The sequence below is a fragment of the Salminus brasiliensis genome, chromosome 7 (genome assembly GCF_030463535.1).
Source record: "Salminus brasiliensis chromosome 7, fSalBra1.hap2, whole genome shotgun sequence".
In the NCBI taxonomy this organism is placed as follows: Eukaryota; Metazoa; Chordata; class Actinopteri; order Characiformes; family Bryconidae; genus Salminus; species Salminus brasiliensis.
The window spans coordinates 1,298,767-1,311,266 of NC_132884.1; the positions used below are offsets into that span (position 1 = coordinate 1,298,767).

General features: G+C 44.1%; 1 protein-coding gene across 2 annotated transcripts in view; it reads right to left on the bottom strand.

Moving 5' to 3' along the window:
* Nucleotides 1-6: 6 nt before the first annotated feature.
* Nucleotides 7-12,500, bottom strand: part of card14 (caspase recruitment domain family, member 14) — a 19,947-nt gene continuing 7,453 nt past the window's right edge. Inside the window, exons 8-21 of one of the 2 annotated variants that reach the window (XM_072682779.1) lie at nt 11,478-11,624; nt 11,240-11,371; nt 10,984-11,090; nt 8,577-8,647; nt 6,802-7,138; nt 6,012-6,228; nt 5,205-5,331; nt 4,171-4,408; nt 3,683-3,746; nt 2,701-2,824; nt 2,401-2,565; nt 1,716-1,834; nt 1,432-1,547; nt 7-339 (exon numbers count right to left, since the gene is read on the bottom strand). In XM_072682779.1, coding sequence (XP_072538880.1) covers nt 132-339; nt 1,432-1,547; nt 1,716-1,834; nt 2,401-2,565; nt 2,701-2,824; nt 3,683-3,746; nt 4,171-4,408; nt 5,205-5,331; nt 6,012-6,228; nt 6,802-7,138; nt 8,577-8,647; nt 10,984-11,090; nt 11,240-11,371; nt 11,478-11,624 — 2,172 coding nt within the window. In that variant the 3' untranslated portion in view covers nt 7-131. Of the gene's footprint in view, nt 340-1,431; nt 1,548-1,715; nt 1,835-2,400; nt 2,566-2,700; nt 2,825-3,682; nt 3,747-4,170; nt 4,409-5,204; nt 5,332-6,011; nt 6,229-6,801; nt 7,139-8,576; nt 8,648-10,983; nt 11,091-11,239; nt 11,402-11,477; nt 11,625-12,500 lie in introns of both variants that reach the window. The other variant, XM_072682778.1, reaches the window with a different exon arrangement.

The following is a 12,500-nucleotide window of genomic DNA, read 5'->3' on the forward strand; positions in this document are numbered from 1 at the left end:
CCCGGGTTAGTCATGCACCACTTTCGAGTTCGTGACCTTGATTCTGTAACGCATCACATGGAGCAGTACGGAGCCGTACTGTAAATCCACCGGTCGGTCAGTCTTCAGTTGAGCTCCTCTGACTCTGAGTGTTACCAGAGATCAGGCTCGACCCAAACTATCTTCCTCTGCTCGTCTCCCACCACGTACTGCAGGGTGTCCAGCAGGGAGGTGCTGTCGCTCCAGCTCTCTGGTGGTACAGTGCGGTACAGGCAGGGCAGCTTATCCAGCAGCGGCTCCTCGCTCCGAGAGCACTCCAGCAACTGGGCCTCCGTTATGAAGCTCTGACGCAGTTTATGTCTAAAGGGGAAATAACAGAATGAAGGGTCAATACTGCTACTGCTACAATTACTGCTACTGCTACTACTACTACTACTATTACTATTACTATTACTGCTACTACTACTATTACTGCTACTGCTACTATTACTGCTACTATTACTATTACTGCTACTATTACTATTACTGCTACTGCTACTGCTACTATTACTACTATTACTACTACTACTACTACTATTACTGCTACTGCTACTGCTACTATTACTATTACTGCTACTGCTACTATTACTATTACTGCTACTGCTACTATTACTACTACTACTACTATTACCGCTACTGCTACTATTACTACTACTATTACTGCTACTGCTACTACTGATACTATTACTGCTACTATTACTGCTACTGCTACTATTACTGCTACTACTACTACTACTGCTATTACTGCTACTGCTACTACTGCTACTATTACTATTACTGCTACTACTACTATTACTGCTATTACTGCTACTATTACTGCTACTGATACTATTACTGCTACTATTACTGCTACTGATACTATTACTGCTACTATTACTGCTATTACTGCTACTATTACTGCTACTGATACTATTACTGCTACTATTACTGCTACTGCTACTATTACTGCTACTACTACTACTACTGCTATTACTGCTACTGCTACTACTGCTACTACTGCTATTACTGCTACTGCTACTATTACTGCTACTGATACTATTACTGTTACTACTGCTACTGCTACTATTACTACTACTGCTATTACTGCTACTGCTACTACTGATACTATTACTGCTACTATTACTGCTACTGATACTACTACTGCTACTATTACTGCTACTGATACTATTACTGCTACTGATACTATTACTGTTACTACTGCTACTATTACTGCTACTATTACTGCTACTACTGCTACTACTACTGATACTATTACTGCTACTACTACTGCTACTACTACTATTACTACTGCTGTTATGAAAGCACAAGTTGGGTCTGTCACTGTTTCTGTCACTACTTTTTCCACCGTGCGGTTGGTAAATCAGTGTACTGGGTGACCGCTAACTGACCCCTGATTGACAGTGCTTTGCGTACTTGAGTTTGCGGGTGCTGCGTTCTGTAGACTGCACAAAGATGATGATGGGGAAGATTTCTGCCCGGTGCAAACGCCGCACACAGTCCAGACCCAGGGGCAGTACACAGTGAGTGCCCTACACACACACACACACACACACACACAGATATACATAAATAGACATAAATGACTTGAGAGTCAATGACATGTGATGAGTTCAGCTGCCCTTAAGCTTCTATTATAAGTTACCAGGTTCTCTTGGGTCCTTAATAAGAGGGTTATTAATGGTTACAGAGCTACATACACGTGTCATGATCTTCTCCACGCCCTGTACGGTGTAACAGCTGTGTGTGTTTGAGTCGCACTCCTCCAGCACCTCCCCTTTCTGGACCCGGGAGGCGTGTTCAGTAGCACTTAGGGTTTCTGACCCAATCAGAGGAAAGAACAGAAACATGCCAACGTTAGACCAGAGAGGCTCACGTCAGCACAAACAGTGCAAAGAAATGATCCAGACTGGATATATTAAATATACACTATGTGGACAAAAGTATTGGGACACCTGCTCATTCGATGTTTCTTCTAATATAATATTTTGGATGATAATCATCCCATCTCATCCCAAAAGTACTGGATGGAGCACCACCATTCATCATTCCTGAGAACACAGTTCTTCCACTGCTCCACAGCTCCTCAATGCTGGGGGGCTTTATACCCCTCCTCTAGCCTATGCCTGGGATTAGGCAGCATGGAGCCAATAGGGTCATCTTTATCTGCCCCAGAGAGTCCTATTCTGTTGGCAGGACTAGACAAGCTGTGTGTGTGTTTGCATTTGCACATCTGTGTCAGCAATGTGTACAACATAAATCCGCTGAATGCATTTATTAGAAGGGGTGTCCACAAATATTTGGACATTAATGATGATTTCACCCACGGTGATGTCTTTATAGAATATAGACATTTATGAACGGTGTCGCTGGCTCAGTCTGTACCTGGCTCACATAGCTGGTAGCCCTCCTGCTCCGCCAGGCGTTTGTGCAGGATCCGGCCAAGGATTGTGGGCAGGAGGAGGACCGGGCGGCACACGGGGGGGTAGTGGGGAGTCACCAGCGTGTAGGGCATCAGGGTCACACAGCTCCGGGGGGTGCTGCCATCATCTACAGGCAAAAACAGGATTACATTCCGGAGAACACACAGTCGAATATTTGGGGTGGTGGCATAGGGACTGTGCCAGAGGGGGGCAGTAGTTTCAGGGTTTGGGTTCTGTAGTGAATATACTGTGTGTCTCTTACTGGTCGGCTTGGTTTTGCTGTCGCTGTCCTCCTCCACACTGACCCACAGCGGATTCCTCCCCTGACGGCCTGTACTGACGATTCGTACTGCCTTCTGCTTTCCCTGAGCCTGCGCCCGCTCCACCTGTACACACACACACAGGCTCATGTATCACTTAGGTAACAGTTTGCATCGGGACAAAACAGGTGGACAAAAGTATTGGGACACCTGCTCATTCCTTGTGTCGTCTGAAATAACGGGTATTAAAAAGAGCTGATCCTGCTTTTTGTCTGTCTCTACTGTCCAGAGAAGATTTTGGAGGATGGAGCATTGCTGTGAGGATTTGATTGTACTGATGATTGGCACCCCACCTAATTTATCCTCAACTACCTAACTCATCACAAAAGTATTGGATGGAGCACCACCATCATTCCAGAGAATACCCCTGTAGCCAATGCATGGCTTTAGCCATGGCGCCAATAGGTTCATCGGCGTGGGTTTATCTGCTCCAGAGAGTCTGTGTGTCTGTGTGTGCACTGCTCCATCCCTTCAGTTGTTCTTTCTCTCTCTCCCTCTGAGCTTCAGTTTCACTTTGTTATGTGATCTGAACAGTAAGTTCATATCAAGTTTATCTCCAAACCATCCTCACCAGCAGCATTCTCAAAAACCCTGTTTACTCACTGATCCGGGTGAGACTGAGAAAACATGCACAGAGTGGTTAGCGTGAGACGGATCAGCCACGAGCAAACGAACAAGAACACACTGCATACGACACAATTTCAGCTGTAAATAACCTTTAGAGGTGTAGAGTCAGTACTGCCCAAATAAAAGTCAGTGGTCAGTGAGAGTGTCTACCTGTAATTAACTCTATATAACATTAGAATAGACCCAAATAAACATAACGTCAGTGGTCAGTGAGAGTGTGTGCATTAGTCCATTAGTGAAGGTCTTTTGGTTGCAGCTCATGATCCAGATGAGAAGAAGGAAGGGGAAGTATCTCACCTTCCTGTGGGTTCTCTGCTGGAAGGACATGTCCTCAATCGCTCTAATGAGCAGCATCTGAGCTCTGCACAACACAAGACCAGTTCCTCATAACTACATCATTTACACATTATTATTTATAATGGATAATGGGTATTTCATAATGGTTACTGAGTATTTCATAATGGATAATGGGTATTTCATAATGGTTACTGAGCATTTCATAGTGGATACTGAATTATGTCTAGTAGTAGAAAATAATTAATAGTAGATATCAAAATGTATAGTAGTAGTGAATAATGTATAGAAAATACAAAATAAATCATAGTAGTTATTGAATAATTAAGAGTAGATACTGAATCATTAATAATGAATATTTATTATTTCATACTGGATTCTGAATCATTTCTAAAAAATACTAAATGATTCATAGTAGTTACTAATTAAAAACTCATACATTACTATTATTTTATAGGCACGTGTGTGTGTGTGTGTGTGTGTGTGTGTACCTGTAGTAATTAGGCAGACTCCCACTCTTCAGGTCCATCAGCTGGCAGCTGTGGACATGACTGGCCCACCAGTGTCCGTCCTGACCGTGATGCGTGTCAGTCACATGCAGAATGTCATTGCAGGTGACGGACAGGGCCCCGGCCACGCCCCCCGTCAGAGACATGTTCACTCGTACATAGAAGGAGTCTCCAGATGTTACCTCCCCTTTCTTCAGCTGCTGCAGCAGATTCTCATAAGCTGAGGAGGAGCGACAAAATACATGTAAACAACATCGTCAAACGCCAAACGTCTTACAGTGAGATATGAGCTTATCTTTAATAAACCACTGTGTTCAGAGAGGTACTGTCACCGCAAGCTGGACTTGGCTGTTTTCTGCCTTATTTGAGGGAAAATGTGATTTTTCTTTTTTTTTAATGAGCATAATCTGTAATTCTGTAAATTTATAGAAAAGTATAGAACCACACAGCGATGTCATGTGAAATTATTTAAATTTACATAAAGTGCTCTCTGCTTTTCACAAAGCGTTTACGTACAACTGACGAAGAAACTGAGCAAGAACATACTTCATAAGTGGCTGAGAACCAGAAGAGCAGAACATCAGCTCAGACACACCGTTTACAGAACACTTCAACTCAGTGTGTGTGTGTGTGTGTGTGTGTGTGAGAGTACTGTAGAAGCTCCAGATCTCATCAGAACAGATAAAGCAGCTGAACATGAATCCAGTAAAAAGGAGAAACAAGAGCTTCTCATTCTGAAGAAAGAAAGTAGTGAGATCTTGTCGGTGAGCTAATCTGAAGAACAGAGCTCGGTTCCTCCAGGTTTCTCCTGGACGCCCCCCAGTCCAGCCAGCACAGCGTGGAGGATGTGTTCATCTCCATCATCATCAGCAGCAGCAGCAGCAGCAGCAGCTCACCTGATTTACCATCATTAAGCCCTGATTTACCACCAAACCAGGTGTTGATCTGAGGAGAACTCTAAATAATACTAGAAAGAGAAAGAGAGAAAGCGGGAGAGTGTATGTATCCATGCTTACCATCCTGTTTGGGTCGGAGTGAGAAGCTGCAGGGTCCCTGCACCTGCCCCAGCGCCCACAGCGCCTCCTCCATAGTGGAGTCTTCCAGAACCATCCGCAGAGCTCTCTGATTCCGCTCACACTTCACCTGCAGAACCACAAACACACACACACCGCTTTCATCACTTTCTGACAAATAAAAGAATGAGGATGCTTCTCTTGGCCTTATAAAAGCAGATAAGGCCTAGGGTAACACTGACATTGGCAGTGTGTTTCTATGGAGATTCGAATACACTACATCAGGTGTGTCCACAAACTTTTGGACATATTGTTTTTCTTGGACATATTGTTTCCCTGCCCTAACACATATAATCATGAGACAGAGGGTCCCAGGACTGGAGATGAGAGTCCCTAACCTAGGCTTGAATTCCTCTTAGTATGTAGTGGACAAGTGGTTGATTTGGAGCACAGCCATGATGCACGTTAATGGTTTTAGATCTAGGTAAGATCCTAGTTCTAGTCTGTAAAGCTGTCTGGCTACACGTCTACAAGCTCCTGCTGTTAGAAGTCATACTAATACATTGGTTTTACAGCAGACCACTCAATGTTTATATACAAGATATAAAAACCTTGTATCTCCATAATGTGAATCTGGCAGTGGTTCTTCATACTGTATCAGATTGTTGTGATGAACGGACCAATAGAAATGCTCCAGAATGACTCTGATATTTTTTTCCAATGGAAGTTCAGAAGTTTGTTTCCTCCTGCTGCTGGAGATACGACAACGACACACACACACACACACACACACACACACATTGGCCGTACCTCCAGAATCTGCGCCCCTGGCCTTATGCCGGTGGTGTGTGCAGACGACCCCTCGGTGACCTGGTGCACAAACACACCAGTCTTATTCCCTCCGATCACCTGCAGCTGGCTCAAGAGCGCCTCACCCTGGAAGGAGAAAGTCAGCGCACGGCCTGTAATGCGCAAAGCCCCGTGCCGAAAACGCACCAGGAACGGAGGAGCTGAGGCCTGAGAGACGCTGAGAAGAACACAGAGGGAAAGTTACAGGCTGTAACTGGCTGTTTTAATGTTCCTGCATTCAATTATACACGAATCAGCCATAACATTAAAACCACCTGCCTAATTTTGACTGTCTCGCCAAATCACCTGCGTGTTCCCCATATGCAGTGGTCAGTACCTACCAAAAGTGCTTCCAAAAAGGACCCGTGATGTCCTTTTTAGAACCACTTTTGAAATGTACTGACCACTGCATACCAGGAACACCCCACAGGACCTTCCTGAATAGTTTTGGAGCTGTTCTGACCCTCCAGTTGTCTAGAACATCACAGTCGGTTCTTGTCAAAGTGTCTCAGATTTTTACGCTTGTCCATTTTTCCTGCTTCAGCACTTTCATCACCTTCAAGAACTGACCGTTCACTCGCTGTAGATGAAGATAATCAACGTTTTGTTTTACTTCACCTGTCAGTGGTGTTAATGTTATGGCTGACCAGAGAGCAGAGTGCAAGTTCTCTAAACAAGGCCATGCTAAAACGTTCCCACAAACTTTCATTCACTGTTAGCAACATTAGCATTTCAAGGTCCGGTCTTGTACCTTCTGCTGCCGCTACTCTTGCAGGAGGAGGTGGAGTGGCAGGGGCTGCTCTTGCAGGAGGAAGTCGACTGGCAGGGGCTGCTCTTACAGGATGAAGTCGACTGGCAGGGGCTGCTCTTACAGGAGGAAGTCGACTGGCAGGGGCTGCTCTTACAGGATGAAGTCGACTGGCAGGGGCTGCTCTTACAGGATGAAGTCGACTGGCAGGGGCTGCTCTTACAGGAGGAAGTCGACTGGCAGGGGCTGCTCTTGCAGGAGGAGGTGGAGTGGCAGGGGCTGCTCTCGAAAGAGGAAGAGGGCGAGGGGGCAGATGGTGCAAACTTCGGCTCATCTTCATCTAGGACATATTCATATCATAGCATTATTATTCCCAAATAAGTTCTACATGGAAAATAGTTCCATAGTGGCATTCATCAATACACACTAGCTGTGGATACCCTAGTGTGTGAAGGTCTTTATCAATACACACTGGCTGCAGACATGCCAACAGTGTTCAATCACGTTTAACAGTACACATATATAATAGAATGGTTATTCTTAATAAACTAATATTAGACTGTAGCTCCAGCCCGGTTTGGTGTGATCTGTCACTCCAGCCTCAGCGGTGTGTGTGTGACTGTGTGTGGGCTTGGCTGGCTGCACACGTTAATCTGAAACTGGAGTTCTGCTGTTCATTGACTGACACTGTCAACATCTCCATCCTGTAAAAACACCTGTTTATATATTTCCTTCTGAACTTTCAGAGCAGAGGATGGAAATACTGCGCCCGCTCTGACACACTCCAGCACACACACACACACTCACACACACACACACACTCACACACACACACACACACACACACACGCAATCACACACAGACGCCTAGATGCTTAAACACATGCCTAAATAAACATGAACCTCACGGTTGAATAATCTGCCAGGTGAGACTGCGGTAACTGTGTGTGTGTGTGTGTGTGTGTGTGTGTGTGTGTGTGAGAGAGTGTGTGTGTGTGTGTGTGTTTTTCTCCTGAGTGTGCAATCCTGTAAATTAGAGGGTTATTACTTTTCAACCCTAATATATATATATATATATATATATATATATATATACACACACACACTAATCAGCCAAAACATTAGTACCGCCTGCATAGTACTTTATTGATCCCAGCTGTTACAGCTGCAACCGTTTGTGTAAGAAAAAAAAATATATATATATAGAAAAACTTATATGTATATATATATATAATATATGTATATATGAAAAAATATATGTATATGTAAATATATATAAATTATAAGAATTTTAGTAAAGTGACCTAGTGGTAATATCTGTAATAATAAATATGGAAAATTACTGCACACATTAAATTGAATTACAGAACTATTATTATTATAGACTAACGTTAGCAGCAGATCCTGTAAGTCCTGTAAGTTTTGAGGCGGGACCCTATGGCCAGTTCGGTTGTCCTTCCTTAGAGCACTTTTTGGTAGGTACTGACCACTGCATACCAGGAACACCCCACAAGACCTGCTTGCTGATGTTCTGGAGACGTTCTGACCCAGTCATCACAGTCTGGTTCTTGCCAAAGTGTCTCAGATTCTTACGCTTGTCCATTTTTCCTGCATTAAGAACTGGCAGTTTCTTCACCTGCTGCCTAATATATCCTCTACTCATCCACATCACCTGTCAGTGGTAATAATGTTATGGCTGATTGATGTATGTGGTGCAACAGCTTATGGCAATCACAGTATGTAAGTAACACAGTGTGTGTGTGTGTGTGTGTGTTTACCCTTAGGAATGAACACAAAATCGCTCTCAATGTCCAGAAGACAGATGGATGAGTCCTCTGACATCCCCTGACTGTAAAACACAAACACAGAGCTTCAGTCAGGATTATTAACATTAGTGCTCAGGACCCCCCAGACACGTAACTGGACCCCCTTTCCTGCCCCAGTATTGCTGTGTTAAGTGTTGCTGTGTCCCACTAAAATCACGGCGGTAAAAAGTCACATTTATCCTGGATTGCTGAGCAGAACTACAGGACACGCCACGCAAATTCACTACAGGCACTACATTACCCACAATGCCCCGGCGTCTGTCCAAAAGCTTGAGCCGCAGTCGGGGTAGTTCTGTATTTTGAGGGCAGTAATGGCCTTTAAAAGGACACATAAAGATAGCCCATAGCTGTATGTTTCAGTTAAGGTCCCTTATAACCGCCTCACCTACCAATAATACAGAAAAATGACACTGGAAAATGGTGACAAACTAGCACAATAAACGTGACACAGGTTTAGCATGTGACAGAAATATTACTAATATAATATTAAAAATATAACTAATAATATTATTGCTTACATTATTATGATCACTATTTTTGTATTATTATTATTATTATTATTAAATTAATAACTAGTCATATTATTAGATGCATGGTTTTAGCCCTCTAGCCCATTCTCAGCATGGGCCACAGTGACCTTAAGGGTCATGTGCTAATGGCATGCTCCAGGGCGCCCGTTCTGTTGGTAGGAGCTTTACTTTGGAGATTACACAAGCTGTGTCAGCAAGTAGCTGAATGCACATATATTATATTATCATATAATATTAAATATATTTATATTAAAATATGGATTTATTTTTGTTTCTGATCCCAGTGCTGTTTATTGTACTGCGTTTTTATTGACAGTTTTAAGTAAGACTCCCAGCTGCTCAGTCTACATCCAGAGGGTCATGAACTGTGATATATATATATATATATATACAGTTTATGATCTTATGAACAAAAATCTGTACATTGGAACACAGTTTCAAGGATCCCCCCCCCATGATATAACCATAGTGGATTCCCAGAAGCTGGTTGTGTAACAGCAGACCTCGTACCGCACCCTGGCTGTCTGTAATTACAGAGCACCCACTGCTACGCGTGAGCGAGACAGGGCCGAGTGTTCAAGCTGTAAATATGTATCATATTTTTGTTTCCTACTTCCTCGTTCTGACTCTCACTTTATTCTGTAGGATGCTAAATTTAGCTGCGGCATGTTTACAGGCCGAGCACGCCGCCTCCATCTGCTCTCAGTCACCAACCAACAACAGAGCCTTCTAAATAATAACACTCATAGTGAGTGTATTACGACACATTCAGACAGAATATTGACAAAAGTATTGGGACACCTGCTGATTTTTCTTCTGTTTTCTTCTGATATCAAGGGGATTAAAAAGAATTTCTCCTGCTTCTGTTGGAGTAACTGTCTCTACTGTCCAGAGAGGAAGGCTTTCTATTAGATTTTGGAGCAACATTGCTGTGAGGGTTTGATTGCATTCAGTAACAAGAGCTTTAATTAGTAAGGTCAGGATGTTGATGATGATGATCACCACCCCATCTCATCATCCCCAACTCATCCCAAAAGTACTGGATGAAGCATTCCGGAGAACACAGTTCTTCCACAGGTCCACAGCTCAATGCTGAGGGGCTTTAAACCCCTCCAGCTCACCCAGCTCAGGCATACCTGGGGAAAATCACCCAGGTTACCCTTATATGAATCTCACTTGTGCAGATATACATCTCATCTATGCAGGCATGACAATCATCCAGTAAGGAAGGAAGCTAACTTATGCAAGTGGAATGGTGCTGACCCTTACAGATATGAAGCTCTCCAACACAGGTATGAAGCTTTCATGCTGCTATGACAATCAGCTATTCAGGTAAAACCTGTGTGTGTAGGTAGAAGGCCCACCTGTGCAGGTATAAAACCCACCTGTACAGGTATAAAGCCCACCTGTGCAGGTATAAAACCCACCTGTACAGGTATAAAGCCCACCTGTGCAGGTATAAAGCCCACCTGTGCAGGTATAAAACCCACTTGTGCAGATATAAAACCCACCTGTGCAGGTATAAAGCCCACCTGTGCAGGTATAAAACCCACTTGTGCAGATATAAAACCCACCTGTGCAGGTATAAAACCCACCTGTGCAGGTATAAAGCCCACCTGTGCAGGTATAAAACCCACTTGTGCAGATATAAAACCCACCTGTGCAGGTATAAAACCCACCTGTGCAGATATAAAACCCACCTGTGCAGGTATAGAGCCTAAGCTGTGCAGGTATAAGGCCCACCTGTGCAGGTATAAAACCCACCTGTGCAGGTATAGAGCCTAAGCTGTGTGAATGTTGTGGCTAACCAGTGCAGGTGTCAGACTCACCTGTTGCCACTGAACTCTATGTCCTTCTCTCTCCTCCGCAGAGACTCTGAACCAGGAGGCTCTACTAAACTGGACCGGACACTGTTAAAGCCATCGTCACTGAGGTCCTGCAGAAGAAAACACACCTACGCAGTTTAATACCTGAGGATTTTGCCAAAATGTGCCTTCAGAGACAGAGCTCTGGAATAAACTCCATAAACTCAAACGCCTTCATATTTTATAATGAACAGGTGGCTGAAGGCTGTGGAAAACACACCTCGCTGGTTTGGTAGCTGCTGCAGGCAGGTGGGAGGGCATCCATCCGGCGTAGCCTGGGGCGAGGCGGGGGTGTACAGGGGGGGCAGTCACTGCTGGACCCTAAGCCGCTCTCCCAGCTATACTGTCTTTCCTGGACAAAAAAAAACAGCCCAGGAAATCGCTTTAATTACAGAAACATAAAAATAAAAAAGTGGATCCATACGGAACCAAGTGAACGAGTGAATGAGAGGGCTCACTCTGCTCTTGTCTGGCTCCTCTTGGGAGCTGAAGGACCTCAGAGTGAAGACTTTCTCCTGCAGCTCCACCAGCTGACCCCTCAGAGTGTCCTTCTCAGCCAAACCACACGCAATCTGAGCCTGGGCTTCATCACGAGCCAGGTACGCCTACAAACACACACACACACACACACACACACACACACACACACACACAATTTATTAGAAACACTGCTTTCCAACTTTCACTCACTGGTCACTTTATTAGAAACACCTACCTTCCAGTAAATTATGTTGTTTATGACACAAGCTTGAACACAGCTTGTATATGAGTGACACTTGCAGCACTTTCTGTTTCCATTCGGTTTCTCAGGTGGACCTTTCCCTCACTGCGCTATCACAAACATGCATCATGGTGTTTTCCACACAGATAGAGTCTTTGCGTCAGAACTGCTGCATATTTTTTTACTTCCACAAACATGCTGGTTTCGCTTGCCCTGTGGCGACAACTGCTAAGTCATGCATGCCGGTGCAGATACTCATTAACACTGGCTCCATGTGCAGAAATATTCCTACAGGCTAATTTCCTGCCAGAGTAGACAATACTCCCATCCATCCAGGCGTCCATCACACAGCTATCCGAGCCTAATGCAGTTTAAACCCCCTACATTATGCTTCCACTCACTGGCCACTTTATTAGAAACACCTACCTTATGCTTCCACTCACTGGCCACTTTATTAGAAACACCTACCATCTCCTTCCACTCACTGGCCACTTTATTAGAAACCCCTACCTTGTGCTTTCACTCACTGGCCACTTTATTAGAAACACCTCCTTTATACTTCCACTTAGTGGCCACTTTATCAGAAACACCTAACTTTTGCTTCTAATCACTGGCCACTTTATTAGAAACCCCTACCTTGTGCTTCCACTCACTGGCCACTTTATTAGAAACACCTGCCTTGTGCTTCCACTCACTGGCCACTTTATTAGAAACCCCTACCTTATGCGTCCACTCACTGGCCACTTTATTTGAAACCCCT